At 35.0% G+C, this 27,691-nt stretch overlaps 2 protein-coding genes across 2 annotated transcripts in view; both read right to left on the bottom strand.

Annotated features, from left to right (window-relative positions):
• Positions 1-2,309: 2,309 nt before the first annotated feature.
• LOC144436843 (nucleoside hydrolase-like) lies at positions 2,310-9,804 on the bottom strand. Its single transcript, XM_078125702.1, has 4 exons — positions 9,622-9,804; positions 7,165-7,459; positions 6,421-6,557; positions 2,310-2,591 (listed from the first exon to the last, which is right to left on the bottom strand). The coding sequence occupies exons 1-4, from the start codon at positions 9,802-9,804 to the stop codon at positions 2,310-2,312; spliced, it is 897 nt and encodes a 298-aa protein (XP_077981828.1).
• Positions 9,805-11,082: 1,278 nt separating this feature from the next.
• The window catches only part of LOC144436842 (cubilin-like), a 54,785-nt gene continuing 38,176 nt past the window's right edge, over positions 11,083-27,691 (bottom strand). The window contains exons 43-46 of the mRNA XM_078125701.1: positions 27,270-27,581; positions 18,724-18,776; positions 14,389-14,449; positions 11,083-13,085 (exon numbers count right to left, since the gene is read on the bottom strand). Coding sequence (XP_077981827.1) covers positions 12,914-13,085; positions 14,389-14,449; positions 18,724-18,776; positions 27,270-27,581 — 598 coding nt within the window. The 3' untranslated portion in view covers positions 11,083-12,913. The remainder of the gene's footprint in view (positions 13,086-14,388; positions 14,450-18,723; positions 18,777-27,269; positions 27,582-27,691) is intronic.

Raw genomic sequence — 27,691 nt, 5'->3', positions numbered from 1 at the left:
TACAAGGGGTGGGGCTGGAGGAAATCACACATGGTCTGTTAAGAAACATTAACATGCGAGTGTAAGCTTATATACATGTAATGCAACGTAATAGTCTGTCTAGTTTAAAAATAAACTTTCAGTGTATAGATTATATGTTGAGTTTTGGGCGAAAAATCGCCAACACACATGACAATACAACAAAATTAACATATACAAGGCATTCAAGTCTGCAATGAATACTTACAAAAGATGTGATCATGGAGTTTGTATTTTAGCAACTCCGCTTGTGTACGGTCCTTTTCGAAATCTCTTGAACGGATTTTGAAATCTAAACGAGAGAAGTCTTCTGAGTATTTCAGAAGAACGGGATCAATGCCACTCTAATAGAAAGGCAACTGTACGCGTCGGCTGTCGACTTTTGGTTCTGACAGGATACTAGTCCTGCTTGCAGGTGCACGCGTTTAACACTCAACACCGTGACGGAGAAGGAAGAGCCGACTTACTCCGTATGCAAGCAGGACTAACAGCCTAAACAGGATAATTGTTCATCATCGAAATGGGTGCTAAAACTTTTCGTTTGACCATATCATTTTATGTAAGGAGGTCTATGTAATGAACGAGCCGACTATACCAATTTAGTAATTAATGTTTAGCTTTTTACAATTATTTAATAAAATTTTGATGATAATTTACAATATAGAGTGACTTTAATATTGAACCAAGGCTATTCGGACATCAAATATGATTTTCTCACTGCTTCTCCACAATTTATCATGTATGTACCTTCAAACCAATCGGTGATCTGACACCAACATGTAGATCATATTAAATATGCAATCAGCCGTCTTTTCTGCAATACGGTAATGATGAAATCTTCAAGTAGCGGTCGTCTATTTCAATATGAAAAAAGCCTAAATGAAGACTTTCGATTGTCAACTAATAGTTACAGAATTGAAAGTCTGTGGATGTGACAAAACAGCTGGTCAGGAGTGTGTTGGTAGTTTTTCAAGGGTAGCGGAGAAAATGTCTATGTTACTTCAGGAAAGAGTGTGTGGACAACATTTTGTGGAATTGGAGAATTGCCATTCCAGTGTCACTCTAATCTGACTCACTGTTACTACTTGCGTCAGTACATGTATCACTGCCCGTGTTCCCTATGACGTTCAAAACTAAATCATCATCATCATCATCATCATCATCATCATCATCATCATCACCATCATCATCACCACCACCACCACCACCACCATTATCATATTTTAACAACGACAGTGTGAGTGATAAGGTGTGATGGTACACTCAACAAAATGCATCGTTTTATTAAACAATTTCTTACAGTATGTGTATTTTTATTTTTGTATTTTGGCATGTAAAGTACTCGTTGAGTGCTCATCTCACGTTTACATCTCAAAACACACAAAACAGATTGACAATGATTGAATATTTAATTTGGTCACAAAACTACGGATTGTAAAATGTGGCCCTCCCCCAAATATTGTAATGCAAAATGTGACCCCCCCCCCGATTCCTCCGGCCCTCCCCCTTGTAAATACTGAAGGTTCCCTTAGTATAATTCCAGAAGTATTAGTTCATATAAGGCTTCATCAATTAATCAATTAAAATAATTTGTCTGCTGTCTTTGAATATCCCAAACACCTGCCAGTCAGACAGGGAAAATAACACAGAAAAAAACCCCACAATACTATCATGTCCTACAAAACTCAAAACTATTACACTGGTGAAATGTAAGTGCACAAGTCCAAATACGTAATTCCATTTATACTTAGATCAAATATCAAGTTGCATATATTACTCTCGGCGTTGACAGACACCTCGGGACAAGATAACTTCAAATCGCAACTTAATGGGAAATGATAAGAGTAATGAATATCACCCGGTACCCACTGAAAATAGTTGAACTAAAGAGTACAAGTCTATTACAGTTTAAACCGAAATACAATCTACAAGACTGCACCACGATTTGCAATACAAGTAAAATTCCCATCACTGTCACCTCGAAATCGACCGTTTGACATATTATGAATGCCAAATTGCTATCGGTACAACGACAGGTTTACAGTTTATTTACAGTTGTGTCTTTTGTGTTTCTCTCTCTAAGTCAAAATGGTCATTAGCATAACTAGAATTTTAAGAAGTAAAATCTCTGTTGTATCTCGTTCAGTTTAGATTGTTTACTACACATTTGCATATTACTGTATGATTCCACAATAAAAGCCTGACCTAAGGTTTGATCTTGACCGTTATACGTAAATGTAACCCTCAAAACTAGTAGTGTGCAAATCCTGGAATCCGAAATGATGTCCGTGCTAGTTGTCCGGATTTTGCTTTCCGCACATGCATGCCGCATCTTCCATCATTTTCTTCAACAGCGCCACATCAGTCTCGAATACTAAGTTAACGCGTTGTCTTTTCTGTAGTGCATTGTTCCAGTCAATAACCATCATTCCACGGGTAACAGAGCCTTGCATTTCAACAGTTGCATATGCCACTTTCTTCCTTTTAATTACTGTACTGTCTAGTGCCACAGCCATTGCGATGGGGTCGCACAGAATCCATAAACCGTCATAACCGGACATTTCACAACGTGCCTAGATAATATATAATGATAAAATATGTCGCAATAATACCATACTCAAGCCAAGTTATTGCCATTGAACAGAAAATATGGATGATATATTCTGGTCGTTCAACCCGTGTCTGGTTTGTGCGTACTCAAATAATGAGCCGGAAAGTTGCAAACAACGTTCATGATTAGTAATGGATTTGAAAGAAAAAACAAGTCTGTTTGTCTACGGTTTAGAATAGCTTTATTTTCCGACGTTTCGGCCATACACAGATGGCCTTCTTCGGGGAATATAATTGGAGCCACGAGAAATGGCTTGTGCGTGAATGGAAGTAAGGTGCTAATGATTAGTGTTTCAAAAATTTAATATATTATGCCAAGAGAGGTACAATTGTATTATATCCCTATATTTTACATGTATACCTCATTCAGCCAGAAAATACTGGTGATCTAAGGGTTTGTCATTACGAGTCGCTAGACGAGTAGGTCCCTTAGGTCCCTGATATTGTCAGCCGAACGAAGGAAAATGTTGAGGATAATATTTAATTGTTCCACCATCACTGGTCGAAATCTTTCTGACTGTAGAACTTGATAGGAATATAGCGGAATGATCAAAAGACTTAGGACCCAGCTAGAACGAATCACAATCAATTTGAAATCTAATCAGAGTGTGCATTCCTCTACATATTCTATTGCTTTATAGCGTTAGGGCAAAGACCATTTGGATCCGAAATGGCACTACCTTAGGCTCGCGTAAGAATAAGTCGACCTTCTTTAACACTCTAGCATGAGATAAAATATTATAGACCTGTTGCCGGTTCAAAGATGCATTGCGCGTCTCTCCATACAATGCCATGTATTGTGTACACGCTGAGGGGTTTGCAAGCGCTGCATTGACGGCGTTCAGTCTTTGTTCTATAAAATCAGCCATAATCAAAGAGGTGAACATGTCTTACCATCATTTCCTGATGAAAATATTATTTCAAATGTAATAAAGACAAAACAAAACAAGTCCTCTGGCGCAATGCATCTTGGAACCGGAAAATCGACTGTTGACAGGTACCCACGGTAACAAAACAAAACAAAAAATTGTTTCTCAGAAAATAATCTTTGACATTATTGCCTTAGTAAAAAGTTGGCGGTGGCGTGTATCAAAGCAAGTTATGAACAGCAAACCAATCTGATGTTATGATATGAATTGATTATTTAACACGCGCACTAGCTGCAACTGTGTCATTTTTTTCTTCTAAGGTCTAGAAAAAAAATTGTTTGGTACCGACTGCATCTAGTTTTTCACTGCCAACCCTAAACTCTTGATGTATTCAAGACAAAGATAATAAAATCGCGAAAATTGTGAAGTCTTCAAGAAATTTAAACAGCGTGGATGAGTAAACTTACAACAACTTAAAAAGACAATATAAAACTGTTCGTCCAATCTGTATTGGCTGAACATCTGACGGGAAGAAACCATCAACAAATAGAGCATATGGAAAACAACGGATTACCTGAACTAGACACTCACATATGAAAACAACGGATTACCTGAACTAGACACTCACATATGAAAAATATATAAAGAACAAATAAGAAAAATCTACCTATCGAAACCACACAATTTTTTATTAGGCCTAATTACCAAATAATATATTCACTAAAAATTGGTCAATTACTTAAAAAAAGACATTGTAGCTGTTATTTAGTGGTCAATATTATTAATAGGAAGTGTAGTGACAAATTTAAATCTTGCGCGAAAGCTTGGTTTTGAATCTGTCACCATGCTAAGAGTATACTAGTTGTAACTGGAATATGGTTTTGTGGACAGGCAACCACAATATATTCTCTGAAGTTGGTTTAAATGCCAAAAAATTAGACAGTGTACATGTTAACCAGTGGTTGATATTATCCGTAAGAGTGCAAAACAAGTTGAAAACGTGCTCACCATTGAGGGCGCTGATTTTTGGGTACGGACCAAAAAAATCAATTTGATTTGATTTATCAAACATAGAGCTATAAAAAATACGTGAACCTCCAGTTGACGTAATATTTTTTCACAGTGTACGATGTTAATTAAGAATAAGTTATTGTACCTACTGACAAAACATACATAAAAAAGTTCCAGTTCCAGTTTTAACATGTTGATATATTGGCACCGTGGAAAGGTGAAATATGATGGACACACACACACATACTTCTATTATCTAATAACAGAATCGTTAATTCGTGAAATAAGATAGAGATTCTTACCCTCTCCGACTTATAATAATTAATGGTGTGCTGACTAATATCATTCAAAAACCGCCCTTTCTTCGTTTCCGTTTCTATCAAATTCAGGTACCAATCCTACCATAATAAAGTTGACAAATATTAAAGTTGTAATTAGTTTGTCATCTCACTTAGGGAAAACAACAATAGCAACAACAACAACAACAACAACAACAACAACGTCATCATGATCATCGTGATCATGATTACCATCACCATCATCATCATCATCATTGTCGTCGTCGTCGTCGTCGTCGTCGTCTGTGTATCCGTGCGCCATGCGCACGTGATTTCTCAGACATGCAATAATTGATTTCATTCAAACTTTACACAAGGGTGACGCGTCGACGCATCATTTTAGACATATACACGTCACATTTTTTTTGCGACGTATGCAAAAACTGGGGCGTGAAAGAGGGGGACTACTAAAAATCTGAGGCGTGAAAGGTGGGGGGAGCAACTCAAATTTTATGTAGTATTATTACTACCTTGACAAGTTAAAATAGCACCAGAAAGCATTCTTTAGTCCATGAGATTTCTGAAATCTCCAAGGGCAGGATGGGGTGGGGGTGGGGGGGGTGGCGGCTTCCAGCAACCACCCCACCTGGCTCCCTCAAACTTCGATTCAACTAATATCACCTAATTTCCAATTGTGTGTGTGTGTGTGTGTGTGCGTGTGTGTGTATGTATGTATGTATGTATGTATGTATGTATGTATGTATGTATGTACAATATATGTATGTATGTATGTATGTATGTATGTATGTATGTATGTACAATGTATGTATGTATGTATGTATGTATGTATGTATGTATGTATGTATGTATGTATGTGGGGGAGGGATTACGAAAATGTTTTGAGTCAAGGAGGGGGGGGGGGGGTACGGAAAATGTTCAAGCCAGGCGGGGAGGTTACTCAGATTTTCTGGATTTTCAAAGCAATTCCTCCGACCAGGTCTTAAATCATGTAATGACGGATACCTAAAATACTCCGTTGTATCAACCTTTACAGTACAGGGGGGCTACTATACGTACGTGCATACGGTATGCTGATCAGTTCCCCTCACATAGTAAGGGAATACATGTATATCTGACTCAAAAACTTTTGAATCTTGCATTTTTAAGCATTATGTATAGGTTTGACTTGGTTTAAATACACGTTCGACTTCCGATTCCATGCATTTTCAGAGTAGCCGATTTTCGGATTTTGCCGAGACTTTTGATTTCCAATGTCTGGCGGAATGTAATCATTTGTTCCCCAGTTTCTGGCCGAAATGTAGACATTTTGACACCTACAGTTTCCGTAGTGTTTGTAGCGTTTGTGCTTGTAACTTGAATGAGCCAGAGTACATCCATTATTAGCCAAGTAGTCCATGTATGTATGTATGTATGTATGTATGTATGTATGTATGTATGTATGTATGTGTGTGTGTGTGTGTGTGTGTGTGTGTGTGTGTGTGTGTGTGTGTGTAGGGGGAGGGGGGTAGTGGGAATCAGTCGCTTTTCATCGTTGGGTCCATGACCTCTGAAGATAAATGTTATATATTCACATAATAATATGGATTTAAAAAACTTGCATTCAGTGTACTTACATATTCAACACAAGATTTAAGACACAGCTCCCAGCTGGAAATATACAGCGGACACTGGAAATCATTCAGTATTATATGAGCAGCTTCCACATCCATAAAGAAATTAAATTCTGCTGATATTGCTATGTTTCCAACACCTATATAGTTGACACAAATAAAATAAAGCTATGACGTCACTTGGAATAAAAAAATGTAGAGCCTCTCTCTCTCTCTCTCTCTCTCTCTCTCTCTCTCCCTCCACCCTGCCTGTCGCCCACTCTCTCTCCATCCCTGTCTGTCCCTCACAGACACATACTGAAGGTACAAATATGTAGAGACGCAGATACACGATATATTAATATACAAATACCCACCTATACCAACCTACCTGCCACATCTCCCTACTAGTACTTGTACCTACCTACCTACCCACCTACCTATCTACCTACCTAGACATACATACATACATACATACATACATACATGCATACACGCACGCACACACACACACACACACATACATACATACATACATACATACATACATACATACATACATACATACATACGCAATGATTATGTGTGTGTGTGTGTGAGTGTTTGTGTGTGTGTGTGTGTGTGTGTGTGTGTGAGTGTTTGTAACTACTCGCGTAGATAAGTAAGCTTATTGTACAATAAAACATCCAAGCCACCGTTTTCATTGGTTTACCCATCCGACAAATCCTGTATGGCATGTATATACAGCGCCAACAAGAATGCACTCACCTTCTATGTTTCCTCCCATTACACTGATCATTTTGACACGTTTACTGAAATCAGGGTACAATCTTTGAGCTAAAGCCAAATTCGTTAAAGGTCCCAGAGCAACGATGGTCAGTTCCCCTGGATGTAGTTTTACCAATTCGATTAACTTGTTGACAGCATGACCATCTGATACGTACTGATCGCCAGGTGTTTCAATGAATGGCACATTTCCTAGACCATCTTTGCCATGAAAATCAGTTGGTTTCAGGTCGTCTCTGCTAATAAGGGGTGATTCCGCTCCTTGATATACGGGGATCTGGAATTTAATGTCAACATCGATATCATTGTCAATCTACCACTATCATCAAACTATCAGCAAACTCCTTTAGATAAAACTAACAATATAGTTGAGTTATAATTTAATATATATACACATACAACACAGCATAATATAATAAGTTGGGAGCTTTCGACTGCAAACTGTAAGTGTTTTTGTTCACTATCATGATAGATATGGTTGTTTACTTTGACTAATGGTGCTTCAAATGTAATCTCAAAAGTCAATTATATTCATACAATACATAAAGCCCATTTTAAGTTACAGTTCTCTGGTTCTGTCTGATACATACAACCACGCAGAAACCAATAAGATATTTATGCCACATGCCACATTTTATAACATAGCAAGATGGAATGAACACATGTACAGTTTCTTGCAATTTTTGACCGAACTAAAGGACCACCATACAGACACGAAATACATATGTGAGGTGTATGTGGCCGACTTGGACAAAAAAAGACGTGGTGTATCAAAATGAGGGGTCCTCTGTCAAACAGTGGGTTCCCCAATCAAAATGATACATGCGCCCGTTGAAGAGGGGACATAACTTTTTGATTGGGAACGCCCACATTAGTGAAAGCACATCTCGCTGTTAATGGGAGCCACTCTTTCGTGATGAGAGAACGTTTCTTTTTTATGGCAGCCACTCCTTGGTGAGAGCACGTCTCTCTTTTTTGTATGTCCTAGTCGGCCACAATGCGTGGCATCAAGAGGCCAAGTGATGTCACGCACTGGACACCGTAGATATGTCAATACATTGCACCCGCCGTGTCTGCGTCTAGTCGCAGTACGGTGTTTATTTCAATATACACAATGTAGCAAGAGATTGTGATCTTGCTGGTTTGCGCTTTAGTTAATCATAGACCCTGCGATTGAATGAAACTTTACGTCCGACGGTCTAGATTCAGGCGAACAACTTCAAGACACCGTTGTGTAAAATTAGCATTCAATTGGTACACATCACAAATTTTCCGTGTACTAATGATAATGTCATGGAAGTATAAGTGGGTTATACTTCCATGATAATGTTCACTGTTTCTCGCTTAGGATCTTTGCAAATTCCTGATATCGATTTGACTTCTGATCAGTAAAAATTCATCTTTCTAGAACAAACATGCTTACTTAGAAGTCACATATTTACCAGTCGCAATTGACGTCATAGTCACGGAAAGGCATCAATTCTGACTATTTCAAGCTTTACCATCCTGCATTGTAAAATCTCGTTAGAATATGTTCCTAACTCCCGGGCACTCAATTTGAATGGACCAATCACTTAACCCGATTTCTAATGCATTTCTGGTCTATCAGCTAGCGCCCTCGGATGTTCTTCCGATAAAATACGACACACAGCCGAACAACACTATCGAGGATGGAACATCCGAGGTCTAGCGAATGTCATCAGGATATAAATAACTGCCAATCAGAGAACCGTATTAGCGACAAGCACAAACAGAGGACAATAGCTAAATTTTCATGCATATTCATCTTAAGGAGGGGCTTGTAAAAATAACCACCAATGCGTTAACTAAAATGTGTGAATGACAACGTCTACACACTCATCAAACACAATTACCATAAACTGATAAGACATAGTAATGACATAAATGTGTTTGTCAACACCTGCATGCAGAGATTGAATATATTAAAGTATATATATGCATATATGGTCCAACCCACCGCTTATCGTAATCTCAATGGAATGTCCGGTCTGAAAATGACATTTGTTCGGGCAAGCCCTCACATGCGAACTTCGTTCGCTTATAGTTATAGCATCGAAAGAAAGCCCGAACGTCTAGCAGCAAGACTAATGCATTTCTTGCTATTATGAAAGTAGCTCAGTCCATCTTTAGTGTGTCATGTTTAGTAACTGGGTGTGTACTTCCGGGTTCCTATGTTTGATTAATGATGGTGTATTCCCAACCTTGTATGACAAACAGTCACAGCCGTAGTGATCAAATCAGGTTATGTGATTGGTCCATTCAAATTGAGTGCCCGGCAGTTACTACCATTGCAGGAGTTTAGTAAGAAAAAGGAAACAATAAACAAAAAACAAATCTTTTGTATGAAAAAAAAAACAGTGTCGGATAATATCAATACTAATCATGTCGAGAAGTGTTATAATATCATAATTTACTGACCTTCTGAAGTTGATCACACGCATCCAAAACTTTGAGTACATTTCTACAAACTTGTCGTACTGCCACGTTACCTTTAACACAGGTGATTGCTAGTATCTCTACGTTAGGCCTCGATACAGCCATCATTATGGCCTGTGCATCGTCGATTCCAGCATCGCAGTCGATCACTAGTTTGATTGACATTTCAACGAAACTTCTAAGCAACAAAATGAGGCCTAAATCGTCGGCAGAATATCGTGCACAAAGATAAATCACACCGGATTGGAGGACTGATCATGCACGCAGTGTCATATGGAGGTATTCAAATGAATGACAAGTTTTTATACTCACGTATCATAAAAGGAATGAAAAAATGATATAAATTAATGAAAAACGATGAACGCTTAATTTACATAATAATAGATTTGGTTATATAGTTAATACATAGCTATATGTCTTCTGCCTATAATTTGGCATTCAAACTCGGATGAAATTTGTCACTTCTCTATTTTGCTCTAGCTTCATTTTATGTTCAAGCAAATGTGAGAATTACTTGCATTTGTTATTTGTCAGATAGAGTGGTGTTCTATTTGTTTGATTCAAGGTGAGCCATCACCAAAGTCAAGATAGTTTGTAGCCCGTTTACATCGTGATCTGTGATTTTGCTTCAATCGCTGTCTCACTAACCAGTTGTAATGACATCAATGACAACAACGATTAATGTCGTTTGCAAATTGAGTGTTCGAAAAAAAAAAAGTCATTGAGAATGACATAGTCCCCACTATGATTGGGTTTAAGGAATTATCACTACTCTGATCACACAACAACACTTGTGAACCTAAATCAAACAGACTTAGATATGTTGTGTCTGCTTGTTGGACATGCCTACAACAACAAAGAACAGCAGCTTAGCCAGGCACATTTTAAGCATGAATGCAAGAAATTACTGCAAGGACATATATCTTGACAAGGGTCGTTCTATGCGTGTTATCAATATATTTTTCCTAAGAATTACAGGTTTTTCTTTCAGGTTTTTCATGGGCAGCTTACGTGCTCTTTGGACGTGTTCAGTTTGTATTGTTTTGCAAACAGTGGTCGCATAGCTTTTCAATCGTTTTTGTACTGTTCAGCAAGTTTATGCGTGTCTCTGCACACCCATTACTCAGCCAAAGCCCTCCTATACACTATGACTTGCAACATGTGTCTGTTTAGGGGCAGGTAACAAATATTAATTAAAATCCTGATCGAAATAGTATCGGGTACAAAAATATAAGTTGCGACAAAATTGTTGAAGGTTGGAAAAAACGAAATAGAATTATATGTTATTGTTCATTACCACAAATAATAACACGGGATGACGACATACAATATGTATTAAAACTTGTCTAACATCCTTTATTATTCATTACAATACATTTGCATAATTAATTTTCCAAATGTCTGGATTTTGATTCCAACATTGAGTCAACACTGCCCAGTTTATGAAATAAAAAATGCATAGAGGTAATAGTGTATGAAATAAGGTCGTAAAACTGGAATATGAATGTTTTAACTGGCCAAATATATTCACTGTTTTACATTCTGATATCAATCATAAATACTGCAATGGTTGTAAATACTACAAACGTACACTACATTGATTTGAGAATGTAATGTGCAGTTTAAACAAAGATACTGTTTAACTGAAGGCTGAATTACCAGTGCCATATGTTTCGAGTTTGGAACTAATTCTAACTATAATAGCAAGCAAGCCTAATATATTTGGTTGTGTTGCCTAGTAGTGCATCTTTATTTATAACATTTTACCTTTCAAGGACTATCCACTATGTATACGTAAATGAAGGCATGGCAAAACTAGAGGGGAGTATCTGATTGACAAAGAACCAATGTTATCTGTTAAATCATGCTACATGAGATAACATGATTTTTATGTGTTCAGCCTAGAGGGAGGTTGATGTAACGATATGTTTAATTATTCATCATCTGTCAATCAGTTGCATTATCTTTGGATATCAGTTATGGGCAATTCCAGTACTGGAGGGGGAAATCTAGCAATATTAGCCTAAATCTCTGAATCTCATTATTTTTGTGAGGAAGCCTGATAAAATGGCAAGAAAAGTTGTATATTTTATCTATTTTGTGACCTTTAAAATGTAATACTATCACTGGAGAGCAATCCAATGAAGGTGTGTCACCTACCAAATCAGACTGTCCATGTACTTCAAATACTGCAAACCTAGAAATTTTTGTAAGACAAGTTTTCACTCAATTTGCCGACAATGAAAAATGCGAAGGTTTATGTTGGCAGAAATGTCATCTGTACACAGTATGAGGCTCAATAATGTGCATAAATATAATTTTGGGGGGGAACTAATTAGCAACCTGAAAATCACAAAAATTTCTGGTAGCGAAAAAACTCCCTAAGTTTACAGTAATTATCAATACTGAGTAAATTGAATGGTTGGGAACAACATGTCGCTGCTAGCTAGGGCAATATAAAATGTACACCAATGGTAGTCTTTAGAGAATGATATATATACATATACAGTAGTTACATACAAAAAGTAGGAAGTGATTTGATGCCGTACATTAAAATGAAACTTTTCAACAGTTCACATTGCATGGAGTATAGTCTGAAAGATCAAGTCGATGGTCCACTAACTTGTTAACCACATATAACAAAAACAGAAACAAAGACTGGATCTTTCGGGTTACATGGAGTAAAAAACACCCATGCTGTTCATATAATCGGAATCAAATTTTTGTACAAAGTCCAGTCTACGGGACATTATCATATTTGAACCAAGTTACACTACTATGATCTCATTGTGCAAAATTTGCATTCAATTTTTTTGTTTTGATGTATGAATAGACAACTCATCTATCTAAAGTTACATTTTTACAAAGAATTCAAAACTTGCATAGACGTGCTTTCTTTAGAATGATTATGCAATACAAATGTACATTGACTAGTATAGAGTATTTCCAATTTCAAATCTCTTTCATGTCTAGCTGAATTAGGTCCTGATATGAAATTTAAAATTCTATGGAAGCCATCCGCACTGCAGTCATTACCATCACATCTTTGTTAATCAATCACAGAATTCTGCCCAATGATGAGTTCGTGTTTATTGGGGCTTTTTACATAATTTCAACATATGGTGCCTTTGTCCAATCAGGTAGCTGCTTATACATCATTCTAATAGTTGGAGGTTTACTCATTTGCATGAACAACTTTTGAATCACGATTTCTCGTTGCGCTATACAGGGTAAAGAGAGATCTTGGGATTCGAAGCCATAGACTATATGTAAATTAAAGTGCAGTGGTTGAATTGTCTTCTATTTTCACATCATCTGTTGACACTGCAGCAGCCAAATTATTATCAACACCTGACTCTCTTAAATCTACTTCTTCTCCAATCAGTACAGGATCCTTATTACCATTCGTGGTCACTCGAACTGGGTTCATAAAGGAATAGGCATTTCTGATGGAAAATAAAATAAGAGGCAATTATTATGAAAAACGCCATCATTGGCCACTTTTAATGATATTATGTTACTGTATATTAATATTATACCATGCACGAGTCAAGTTGAACAAAAAAATATGGTATATATATATACTGTGGTCGCTCTACGTCGCAATATGCATGTCTATGTCATGACAATGCGTGTCTACATCACTGGTCTTGCTGTGTTCAAAATATGAGTCAGAATGTTATAAATTTGTCATTACTTTTCCCCGATTTTTCTTTGATATTACTGGTGTTGATATAATTATGTTATTCTCCAATATTTTTCTTCATTCAGCTGGAAAATATTTGTGACCTAAGGGTTGTCACTACGAGTCACTAGACGAGTACTGACAAAGGCCCCTTAGGTCACTTGTATTTCCCTTGCCTGAACGAAGAAAAATATTATATTGGGGGAATAACATTTAATTATTATTATATCATGTTACACCTCACATATTTTTTGCTATGGACAGGCATGTACATGAAATATCACATTTTATCTCATTGTTAACACACATGTAAATAAACCATTTTGTGTTTTAATCTTCCTTGTTTCATCTGACAGTGATGGTGATTTGTGATCACAGTGAGACAAAATGTATCACTTTATATGTTTGCGTTCTATCAATGTCTGTAGTTTGTTTTATGTATTTTGTAACAAAAAGCATCGTGAGAGACGTGAAAACATCATGCTGCCGATTTGAAACTCTAAGATCACTCTAGTTTGGTAGTAATTACATATTATGTGAGTGTCTGCATCTACTGAAAACATTGTGATTTATACATGAATGTCAATGTGTTACATTATGGCAAATACAGTGTTATATCAAGGTAACTTCAGTTTTGAATACCTCAACTGTGTTGATTCTTTATATCAATTCTAGGCCATATAGATGAAGATTGGGTATTTACTTTTTGTACTTTCAATTTATAAAACAATTTTATCATGGTTTCCTACTTGAAAAAATAAATGTGAATCAACATATGCCAAGTCTTTCTTTGTAACTCAATAAATTACAAATCAATGTGTAAAATGCTTGTTATTGCATGTACAATAATAAATGTTTTGCACATTTTTTTTTAGCTTTTTGCACTGTATTGAGTTACAAAAAAAGTCTTGGTCTATGTTGTTTCACATCGATTTTTCAGGTAGGAAGGGCATGATATTATTGTTTTATAAATTAAAAATACAAAATATATAGATTACCCAATCCTTATCCATGTGGCCACTTTTAATAACTTTATCAATCAATTAATATAGATATAAACTTACTGTGAATCTTCTGCGTCAAGTTCCTCTGGTATATCTTCTTTTGTTAACACTCCAGCTTTCCCTGTAAATGTACACTCAGTTTGGTTAACGAGTCATTAACCAGTGGTGGATCTATCATGAGGCAACGAACACAATGTGGGGGCACCTGTAAACACTTGTGATTCAAACCTAGGTTTTTGCATTAGTGTTATCTATCAGTGGGGAGATTAACAGCATTATTCATTTGTTCAGCACCAACTTTATAGCTTTGTCAGACAAATTTTTCCAGACCTAGATTTTAATCCTAATGCCCACTAGGCCTTTAAGAATCATGGCTTAGTAAAAATGTTATCCTAACTATAAATTAAAACTAAAAGGCCACTCTAACACCTAATCATGTCACTCTGTCTTTCTGCTTGATTTTCTCAGCACAAAGTGGGGTAATAGTATGTACTAATACGGTACACAAACATTACAAAGTTGGGTTCGCATAGGTACATACTGGTACTGGTCCTGTCTTCTGCCTATAATTTGGCATTCAAACTCGGATGAAATTTGTCACTTCTCTATTTTGCTCTAGTTTCATTTTATGTTCAAGCAAATGTGAGAATTACTTGCATTTGTTATTAGTCAAGGTGGTGTTCTATTTGTTTGTTTCAAGGTGAGTCATCAACAAAGTCAAGATAGTTTGTAGCCCGTTTACATCGTGATCTGTGATTTTGCTTCAATCGCTGTCTCACTAACCAGTTGTAATGACATCAATGACAACAACGATTAATGTCGTTTGCAAATTGAGTTTCCGAAATGATTGGTTTGAAAAAAAACAAGTCATTGAGAATGACATACATGTAGTCCCCACTATGATTGGGTTTTAAGGATCACGCAACAACACTTGTGAACCTAAATCAAACAGACTTAGATATGTTGTGTCTGCTTGTTGGACATGGAACATGCCTACAACAATAAAGGATGGGTCGGGTATGGGGGGGTCGTATCACGACAAAAATGCACATGCATGTCATAGAACACTGTCATAATATCAACTTTGAACGAGATCTGTTCAGGCATGTCTGAGTTATGGCTTTGGACATGGAAAAATCGCAAACAAAATGGCTGCCAGGCGGCCATATTGGATCGTATCACAACAACAATGAATATGCACATTTATGTCATAGAACACTGTCCTAATACCAACTTTGAATGAGATCTGTTCAAGCATGTCTGAGTTATGGCTTTGGACATGGAAAATTCGCAAACAAAATGGCTGCCAGGCATCCATATTTGATCGTATCATGATGAAAATGGATATGCACATGTCTGTCATAGAACACTGTCCTAATACCAATTTTGAATGAGATCTGTTCAAGCATGTCTGAGTTATGGCTTTGGACATGGAAAATTTGCAAACAAAATGGCTGCTAGGCAGCCATATTAGGATCGTATCACAACAACAATGAATATGCACATGTATGTCACAGAACACTGTCCTAATACCAAATTTGAATGAGATCTGTTCAAGTATGTCTTAGTTATGGTTTTAGACTGGGAAAATTTGCAAACAAAACGGCTGCTAGGCGGCCATATTGGATCGTATAAGGAAACAAATTGACGTGCATATGTATGCCATTGTATGTTGCCCCTGTACCAAGTTTGAAAAAAAATTGGTCCAGGCATCTCCAAGAAACGGCTCTGGACGGACGGACAGACACACAGACAGATGGAACCCAATCCATAAGTCCCCGTCCCGGACTTCGTCCGTCAGGGACTAATTATTAGTAATCCTACATATTTTTTGTCCATAAATAGTTATTGACGTTCGATTTTGAGTGAACTTTTCAATCATCATCACTCCAAAGTAAGCTAAACAATAGTATTGCAGATTACATGTAATGTACAATAAGTGTACATTTTTTGAATACCACTGTGAGTAGTATGTCTGTCACTAGGTATTGTAGTACTTGAATACATCCCTTTCATCATCAAATACCTCCCTTGTAAGATAACTATGCATGTTAAACAATATAGAGAAAACAAAGGTATTAATATTTAATAGAAATAATAGATTATTAAAACATCAATTGGATACCGAGATCGTATATAGCTTTAAGCATCTAGGGATAGAATTTCAACCCAATGGTAAGTTTGATCTAGCAAAAGACAAACATAGGTAGGCAACCACTGTCAAATTTTGTTAATAACATGATGGTGAAATACTGGCAGAGAGAGTGTATGAAAAAGGAAAACAGTCTTATTGATGAGGCTATCAAATATAACATGGTTAACAAAACAGTTTGGCTATTTCAGTGCTTTTCAAATCATTGATAAGATTGAACTACTTATGATCAAAACACATGACCTGTTGGCAAACTTTATCTTTGATGCTTATAGCAAGAGAAACAATGAGGAGACAATGTATAATTTGTAAGATATACTCCTCACACTTGAAAAAAAAATGTTTCTTTCTTTATGTATTTATTTATTTTGCAACAAGTTGGATTTGTGTCTTATAAGCCCAAGGGGTTGAATGTGGCAAGTTTTAATAACAATAGTACTCGATCATATAAACAAATGTATATTTTAAGTCCACATAGGACACGTTAATAAATAAAATACAACAACAACAACAAGTAATGATATTGGTAGAATTGAAGCAGAAAATTTGAAGATGGGAATACGTTAAAAAAAATAAGATAAGAAATAGATTGGCAGTATAGTTTAGTGACGAGAATAATGAAGGGAATGGACATCCCATAATACTTGCATTCCCTTGTTGACCCTCAGTATAAGTACACTCAGCTTAACACAAAAGTGTATGGGAAAACTGTGTTCCTCCGAAGTTGACTTGATATCAGTATGATATACGAGAACAATATGTACATATTGGTACAGGGTGATACATTGGTATTAGAAGTACACAATGACCAAAGTAATGACTTTTGCAACATTGTTGGTTAGATGCATAATTATCATTATGCCTATAGAGTTTTTTTTTTTTTTTTTTTTAGGCAAGATGCAACTGCTAAGATCTAATACCTTGATTTTTTTTGTGGCATAATAACAAAACAGGCACTTGAGTTACCAAACAGTCTTTGATGATATTAAAAGGTCCATGGTAGCCTATGTAATTTGTCAATTCAAGACCTTGCCAAAGACATATTACTTGCATGGGAGATTGATAAACCTTGTATATGCTAATTACTAATTACTTAAGACTCTTTGATACATTCTACATGAGAGGATTGATAATAACAAGCACGCTAAATTTATTTCCCACTGTACTGCAAATCAAATGAAATATAACCTGCATATATTTGTATTAAAATGTTATCAAATTTGAATATGTTGATTATAATTTTATGTAATATACATGTTAATTATGCTGATGACTAAACACATATATTGCTTAATATGAGTTTGTTAATATAAAAGTAGTTTTCCATTTCAATCCTATACCGGTAAACATGTAACATGCCTTTAGTGATTTTGACATGGTGTATACGTATACACTACATGTTATTAAACTAATTAGAACTGCCAGCTGAAATTAAGCTATGTAAATGACATAGGAGCTGTCAAATCATCAAATGATGGTCCTAGTATGCTTTTTCACTCATATCTATCTATAGACATGTTACTTGCTAGGTTTGTTTGTGAAAACAATATTTTACAAATATGGTATTCCCTCTAAATATGCTAATTAATAAAAAATCTCAATTTTCCCCATGTTCCACCACTTAGATTTTTCTATACTTTTGATATGTTGTTCGGCACAAAATTCTGAATAAAATGCACTAAAAATAATTTCTGTTGCAATTATGTCCGGGTCAAACCTTATTTTAACTGGACCATTGGGTGTGTCTTTATTTGGTTGCTGTTGATGGCAAACAGTTAGAGACAAGGTGAAGTAAAATCACAGATTTTGATGTAAACAGGCTGGTACATTTTGAAGAACACAGGGCCAAACCCTCAATGGGATACACTATATCACACGGTTTTAAACCACTAACAACCACTATATCACTATATCTCCACCTTATATACCTTGATCTTGACTTTTGACTTTAATAACCCTAACATAACAGTTTCGTCATTTCATCACAGTTTTAAATGAGTTTAAGTAATTTAAAAGTGAATGCATAAAATTATTTTTGGACCCAAAAGAACTGTTCCTCATCTTGCCTAAAGTCGTTGCAGTTGAATTTTGTGACTGGATCAACCCCCCCCCCCAAAAAAAAAAAACAAAAAAAAACAAAAAAACAAAACAAAAAAAACACCAACAAAAAAACACAAAAAACCAACAACATATAATTTCAGATAACAAGAATATAACCGAGTCTTAGAGTTGACCCTTCCTACCTGGTTTATTCTTTTCCACATCAGCGACATGGTAACTGTCTTTTAGCCATGGCCTGTGAATTCGAAAGCGATGACGGTATGAATCATCATCATGGCTGAATTAAGAAGTCAAAGACAAAGAACAGCAGCTTAGCCAAGCACATTTTAAGCATGAATGCAAGAAATTACTGCAAGGCCATGTGAATGAGACAATACAACTATTTAGCTTTTGCATCAAGTGAACAATGTTATTGTAATATAGTGTGCCATAAGGTGAAGTTGTAAGCTATTTTTAGTTCTATCTAATAAAATTGTTTTCCGTGATTTGATAACACTTTCATTTCTCATGATATTCATATGAAAAGGGTACAACATTCAGTGTCTACAACCCGATGAAAATGATCGTTAGCTGTTGGCACTGAATGTTTGAACACGATGCACAATTGTCACACATAATCAAATATACATTACAATAAGTATATAATTTTCATATATAATCAAACATACATCTCCATTAGTCTGACTAATTACCATACATTATTTTTCCTCTTTCTTTCTTTTCATTGAATAGCTTTTGTCGTTCATTAGTTTTATTATGTAATGCTTCTTTTAGATAGTTTATTAATAATTTTTTGTTATTATTTTCCTTTTATGTTTTGTACCATTAACAACTCCCCAGGGTTTTGTTACGTGTACTCATTACAAATAAACTTACATTACACTTCAAAAGGTTGCAAAAAACCCATATAGAAGCTTGGTCAGCCCTACAACTGCAGATGTATGTAAAACTTCAACAAAATTTGTGGTGCAGTTATTTATATTTCATCCCTTAGTAATCTTTCATTTTCAAGTTAGAAAGTTATGAAGGTCATTTATAAAACTACAGGATATAAATACTGCACCCTGTCTAGTCTTATCAAAGTTAATATTATTAGAAATTGCTGACACTGTGTCATTGTTGAAGTACAATGTGGCTTAATAAGAACAACTTATATTCAAACATGTCAACTCATTACAAATGCAAACGAAATATTTGTAACACGTTGTTACTGCTCAATTCTTTCAAGTATAGTAACAATTTATATATTATACTGTAAATTTTGAAATTTACACTAAAAGACTTATTTTCGCTTATTTCACAGGAAAACAAAGATGCATTTAGTAGTGACCAAAATGCTTTCTTGTACGTGAACAAAATGTACCTGTCTGGTAATTAGTACAAATTAGTCTTTGAGAACTAGCTGAAGACTCTAAAGATTGCTAGTGGTGAAAATATCTAAGGTTTACAGTAGATATATTTTGACCAGACTTTAAAGACTATGGTGGTAACATTACTAATATTTTGCATTGCGTGTGAGAATAAGTATATGTTATTTGCCAAATACCATTCCATATCTTGCTGCGAAAGGTAATTTTTCCGGTAATAACGGAGAGCCGGAGGCCAGCCGTTATACCGGAAAAATTACCTCGAGCAGCAAGATGTGGAACCGTACTTGGCAAATAACATACTTATACATCACCTGCGACTACGAAATTCAATTTTTGAATGTCTAAAAGTGCTGTTTCATTTTAAAACAACATACTTATACGTCACCTATCATTTAAGTGGCTATGTGGATGATGATTTGGTATCTATTTTGGATTTTTAATTTATAGAACAATTTTATCATGGCTTCGTGCTTGAAAATTCAATGTGAAACACAATACGCCATGTCTTTGTCTGTAACACAATAAACTAAAAGATTAATTAAAACATATTTAAAATCTTTGCTTCGTAAAATACGTCGAATAGAATGTAAGATATGTCGTGACATTTCGCCCCGTCGCGGCATACCTTACAGACTATTGTACATACAATAACAAACTTTTCACACATTTTCAGCATTTTGAAGTGCATTCTACAACCCACAAAAAAACCCTACATGTGTTTATAATTTATTCAGTCTCGAGTAATATAACAAAAGATACTGCCCCTGGATCTTTATATCAATAAAGTTTCTATGGAAATGTATGTCTGTAAAATTGAGGCACAATGCTGATGCATGACATTAGAAAAGAGGTTGCTATTTCTTTCAAAATATTTATTACTGTATCAGATATGCTGATGCATGACGATAGAAAAGAGGTTGCTATTTCTTTCAAAATATATATTACTGTATCAAATATTTTGTATCCCTCTAACTTATGACCTTGACAAATAGCTTTTCGTATTCAAGCTATTCTTTGGTAGGAATATATTCATAGAATTAGGTATTGTATTATACTTAATAGCTGAATAACATAGGTTATATAACACACACAAACAGTTCACTGACCACCGATCCTCATTAGTAGTCTCCTTATAGTAGGCATTTTGTTTGCAATGTTTGTCACATTACATATCTCATGATAGTACTTGATAACATGAAATAATGAAACACACAGAGCGGTTTACTGAGATAGGGTTCTGATTAAGTGGTGACTCTATGGCAATATAGACACACACATACACACACAGCAAAATTCTTTCAACATCCCAGTTTTCCTATCACAAACTGTGCTAAAACTACCCACTTATGATGAGGTCCTCTGTTTAAAATACTGTTTTTATGGTTAGTCACTATACAATGAGTAACACTGAAGTAAAGCACTTTCTCTCTGTGTTACACACGTTTATAGCATTCATATTACAATGAGTAACACTGAAGTAAAGCACTTTCTCGTTTATAGCATTCATATTGTGTAAATGTATACTGTTTCAATTACTTTATTTACAACTTATACAAGCCTTACATGTGGTCTTTCTAATGTGGTCAATTAACAAACGAAACAGGATACTTTTACACTTCATATGGATTATATGTTAAATGATTGTGGTACATACAGAAAATGCTTTACTTTGGTGTTATTGGTTGTAAATGCAAACTGTTAATCAGATTTATGATCTCATTATCACTGCACACTCACACATGGCTTGTTACATAACACAAAACACCAGCCATGCACTGAGTTCACAGTTTTCAGTGAAGTTGTAGTTTACTCTATGGATGTGTGTATAATGTACAACACTTAACACTCAGTCAGTGTGTTTCCTTCTTATCACAATCATTTCCCATATAGCATCCATATATCCGGTGTAAAGTAACACTGGTTTAATTACAAGACTAGCATATATGGCCTTTCCAACTGAACTTTAATGTAAACAATGTTGTCAGCTAACAATGCAATTTAATGAGAGTGCCCCAACTGTGTTTATGCATGGATCTATTATTCAGATAATAGATCTATGCTGTATGTGAGATTCCATGTATGTTTTAGAATCTTGTGGTTTTAGGACCGCACTAGTATGACTGTTTACAGATTGATTACATTTATTTAGCGACACTGTATAATGTAACAGTATACATTTACACTTGATATGAATGCTATAAACAATTGTAACAAGCAGAGAAAACAATTTAGTTGAATGTTAGGCATTGTAATACATGTACTAGTAGGCTAGCCAGTGTTGGCCTTATCAACAATTTGCTTCAAATTAAAGTTTACCAGGGAGTGTGAAATTTTATACTGTGAACAACAGAGAAACTCAAGTAGGTAGTTTTAGCACGTAGCATGAGGCAGTCTAACTAGGATGCTTGATTGGAATTGGTTGTAGGGAGATTTATACTGAGATAGGGTTCTGATTTAGTGATTCAATGATAGGGGGAAGAGTGTAGGGTTTTTTAACTGAAATGGTTATTTCTGAATGAGTTATTAGCAAACTGATAGCAACACCATGATCTATTTTAAATTACTCACTTGCTAGTATTTGTCAGTATCAGGTTGTTTTGTAATTGGCAGAACAATAGGAAAAGAAGATTTGAAAGGAAATGATCCCTTTTAACATTAAGTCTCATCAAAGCAGGAAGATTAAAATTAACATTATTAAACTTAAAACCTTCTAAGTTATAGAGAAAATTAATATAGATTACTGGACAGGTATATTATGACCATTGTAGATGTTGAATAGAAATTACTATGATCAGAACTTCATTTTGTCTGAGGTGAACAATTTAAAACTGGTTTTGAAGGTGCCGAGAAGTCTTCTCTTTATTTACACATTTGTAGTGACTCAAAGTAAATTCATTCATAGGTAACCATGACCACATCAAACAGCAGAATACAACACGCATTGTACAAAGTCATACATTAAACACATGATTTTCAACTCTGTCCTATTAAAACAGTTGGCTTGAAGAACTTTAAATGTATGTACGGATGGCATCCTATTTTGTGCTATGGTCGTGTACAATGTATAACATGTCAGAGAATGAGAGGCCAGGGATCCAATCCTAGGTTCTTGCATTAGCCTTATCTTATCAGTGGAGTTATACAAATTGCATGGGATCATTCTTTGTTCTTGACAAAAGTATTGTATAACTCGTACAGAACAACTGTTTTTCACACTCCAAACTCAGCTTTAAAATAGTGTAATCAAGAGAAGATTTTCTACCATCATTAAATCCATTTTAAAAATCCACCACTAACGGATGATATTCTGATCATGGTAATTTCAGTTTAATAGCTATGATAATGGTTGATATTCAACACAATGGGAAAACTAAAATTACTTTGAGGGGAGAATACTATTAGCTAGAGAGATACAAGGGTTCTTAGAGGATGCACTTGGCTAAGAAGAGAAGAGGAAAGAAACTTGACTGTAAAAAATAACAATTTTTTTTACAATACGAAGTGGTCAGTATAATTGAATGTACAATTTGATACAGCCTTTCAAGTTACAGTTCAGTCGCTCTGTTTAGCAAAACCACACAGAAACTTATTAGAAACTGCACATTCTACACTAAGATACCAAGATAGCAAATTCTTGCTACATTTTGTCTATTTACGACATAAACCATGTACATGTACTGCAGCTACACACAGGCACCCAGGTGCCAATGTTATGATGCCTGCATTTGATGTCTATTCATTTTATTTAGGCAAAATGCTGCAAGACACTGTATTCATTCAATCTTAATGTAGCATGTGGAGTTTCTTATTACTTCTGCTTGGTTGTATCAAACAGAGCTTGTGAATGGTAACTTGAAAACTGGCTATAACTTTCTGTTCTGTTCAAGAACGGGGCTGTTATGCCCAAACCAGAGAAATAAACAGTTGTGCATGCTTACAAACATGTATATTATATAGTAAAACATATATAATAACGTTTTGTACTAGGAATTTCCAAATCTCAGTACAAAATTTATATACTATAGTAATTAGGAAAGAGTTTAATGGTTACTCTTGGTTCCCCAAGGAAGCTTTTCCTTTTTACTGGAATCATAAATAAAATTCCGACAAATGTACATGTTTTATTTCAATTTTGTATCACTACATATACATTTATTTTAGAATATTTTTATAGTAATCATTTATCAAAGTGGCCATATGGATATGGATGAGGATTGGGTATTTATTTTTGATTTTGAATTCATAAAACAATTTTATCATGGCTTCCTACTTGAAAAATTAATGTGAAACAACATTGTTTTTTAAGTGTGTGTTTGTAACTCAATACATTGCAAAAAAGTTTTAAAATGTGAACAAAGTTTGTTGTTGTACGTACATTAACAAACATTGTACACACTTATCAGGTTTTTTTTTGCAATGTATTGAGTTACAAACACAGACTTGGGATATGTATTTTCACATTGTTTTTTCAAGCAGGAAGCCATGATAAAATTGTTTTATACATTGAAAATCCAAAATAAATTTGCAATCTTCATCAATATGGCCACTTTAAAGCAGTGTACATTCAATATGACTGACAATACATTGTAGTACTTCATAAATAATTGTTGCTGTAGTCATTATTGTACATGTACAGTAATATTTACTTTGTACAGTTCATGTTGCAATTTCCCAGTTTAAAGCTAACACCAAGCCAAGCCACCTCTTATAAGTAACCCTTGCACTCCAATGTTTGTTTATATCACACGATGTCTTATATTTCTGTGAAACACTGTTTTCATGAAAAGCAAAACAAAGCCTTTTCCTTTAGTTTCGTCAGGTTGCGAGTCTTTTGTTTGTTTTCACATCTATGGAACAGGATTAAAAATCTCTTCCACATCTGGTGGAAAAAGTTGATATGTTGGAGTTGATATCAACAGTTTCATCCCATTGGTTTGAGGTATGATTTTTTAACTCTGATGGGTTGTTATAGTTTAATTTTGCACCCAATGTCATCTAACATCGCTGGAACAGTGCGAGTCATACATATATTTTTTATTTTACTTCTTACAACACTTATAGATATGGACAACAATACCAGACACATTGCCTCGCTACAAACAGCTGGTGCATTATAATCTTCCAAAATAATTTGATCGACAAAGCTTATGAACATTTTTGGTCAAGATTTTAAGTAATTTTAACACATTTACCATAGAAATCTTTGAAGTCTGACCACAGGGGCTTGAAATTGGCCATATTTGTTTACAAATAGTTGTTTTTGTTTATTGTTTATGTTCTTTCTTTACAAAATTTGTTTTTGTTTGTTTACTTTAAATTTTGCAGTTTAAAAAAATCTTTTCTCTACAAAGTGCCATGTAATAAAGTGATGATTTGAAAATCTGATGTGTTTGTTTCTAGATCAAGTTTAAATTGTTCTTTTGTTGGTTTTAATATACCACCTTTACTATACTATGACTAACTACCTTATTAATTATTTATGAGTTAGTTCTACTGAGCGCCCCTTACCATTGACCCTTCATCCTCCCCACTCACCATGAAAACCCTCCACTAATTGCATGGCGAGTGGGAGGATTTCAAGCCCCCCCCCCCCTGTGGTCTGACTACAATGGTAACAATCAATTGCATTTTTTTTTCATTTGTACTGGGTTGACGTCTCTCTGTTGTCCTTATCTTCCAATATTGTATGAACCAAGGTAAAAATACATTCCTAACATATGCTTTCAGTGTGATTAGATGACATTGGGTGGAATTAGCTTCATCCTCATGTTATTCAAAAGTTTTAATTTTCATTGCCAAAGTACTTTTTCTAAATTCTGTACGATTGTCTAAAGAAGGCTTCGTAAATTGGAAATTGTATTTTGATTTCATGTTGCTACATACTATGTTGTAATCCAGTGTTTCACTATGACAAAGTTACTATAACGTGAAATGCACCTCGGAAATAAATTTATTTAAACTTTGGCTGCTACTTTGTTCAAGAAAACTCTAACCCAGTTAAAATCATGAGAAAAAAAATTGGGGTCCCCATACAATTCCTTAAAATAGATGTCAAAAATGTATCATAATTGAGACATTTTAGAATCCAATATGGCTGCCAAAAATACTGTGTTTTCTCTATGGGAAAATACATGATTGACAATTTCCTTGAAAGCATGTCGGTGCACACCCGGATTGCTTTTATTGCTTAAAGGATCAGAAACAACCTTTTATATAGTAATGTTTGGAGAGATTTTTAAGAATTTTGAATTTCGGTAAAATTTGTCCCGAGGCACATTTTACCTTAACATCACATGTTAGGCCTTAAAAAAAATTGTTTCTGGTCAGGACAGTTTGTCTAAAGTGGCACGAAAACACAAATTTTTCTTTTTATTCTCAACAAACCTGTCACTCAATCTACTTTTTATGGCAATTACTGTTTATTTAGTACTTTAGAGCAAGTGTGTATATGGGCAGATGTCATTTGCTTTTCATGATTGCCTCTGTAGTTGTTTTCACTGAAATACATATAAGGAGGGTTGTTTTTGTGTTTCTCCCCCGGATATGCAGACTGTATGGGCTGAACAAACATGGAAAAAAAACCAACGCGAAGATATTTAAGTGATGACCAGAAACAATTCTTTTTTTTCCTTAGATAACATTAACAACGATGCAGTGAATCTCTGTTATCAAAACCAAAGTCACAAAAATGAAGTTGAACACAATGAGAATAGACTACAATAACCACACCCTTTATCAATTCATTTAATTAGTATTACAAGCTGAATGTTATTTTATAAATTTAGCTATTTTACAAGAAATATTTGCCTACACTATCCTTTACATAAAAATAAGCATTTATTCTAGCATTACTAAAGATATTTACTATTTATTAATTATCAATTTACATTTATCAATTATCTTATACATTTATATTTAAAGATGTAATATCATTTTAATATTCAAACTTAGCAATCTTTGGTTTAGCAGTTATTTCATAATTATTTACAAAATAACTTTTTCATCTTTCATAAAGCATTTATGACATCAGCAATCAAAGTTTGCCTGACTTAAGATAGACACAAACTAAAACTATTGTTGTGATCATATAAACTATTGAATGAACTTTGGTTTAACTATACACTGAGTTAGGGTGGTGTTCCTGATAGCTAGTTTTTTCTCTCAAGTGGCCACACACTACCTTGATTACAGTATAACAGAGGTACTGCTATCACCCACTTGTGTCATTCACCACATCAAACAATAGTTTTAGTTTGTGTCTATCTTTAGTAAGCTGAACCTTGATTTCTGCTGTATTTCTTAATTTAGCTTAAAAGTAAACACGTTGATAATTTACTTCATTAATAAATCAAACTTACTTGTCAATTTTTGTTTGTCGAATGCAGTATATGATAAGGATGATGAGGAGAACGAGAACAACGGCCCCTATTACAGCGAGCAGTATAATCCACCACTTGACTTCATCCTCTGTTTCATACAAACTCCTGTCAACTACTTCATAATCGAAGCCCATTTGGTTCTCTATTACATCTTCGTTTTCAGTCAGCATGGTTTCTAACTGATCCTGGGTCAAGGCATACTCTCCATCTATCTCTGGATGTTGTACTTTGACATCCATGACTAATCCAGCATTCACATCCTCCAATTCAAGGAATTCAATATCATCTGATCTGTAAATGATGACACAAGTATTTATTTGTGAATTGATATGGGTAACAAAACAATGAGATAAAGAGATTTGTTGTTATCACTCATATCAAGTGAAAAAAAGGGGATTCTA

The sequence above is a fragment of the Glandiceps talaboti genome, chromosome 6 (genome assembly GCF_964340395.1).
Source record: "Glandiceps talaboti chromosome 6, keGlaTala1.1, whole genome shotgun sequence".
Taxonomy (NCBI): Eukaryota; Metazoa; Hemichordata; class Enteropneusta; family Spengelidae; genus Glandiceps; species Glandiceps talaboti.
The sequence above is the reverse complement of the archived record's forward strand: the minus strand, read 5'-3'. Positions and strand labels throughout refer to the sequence as shown.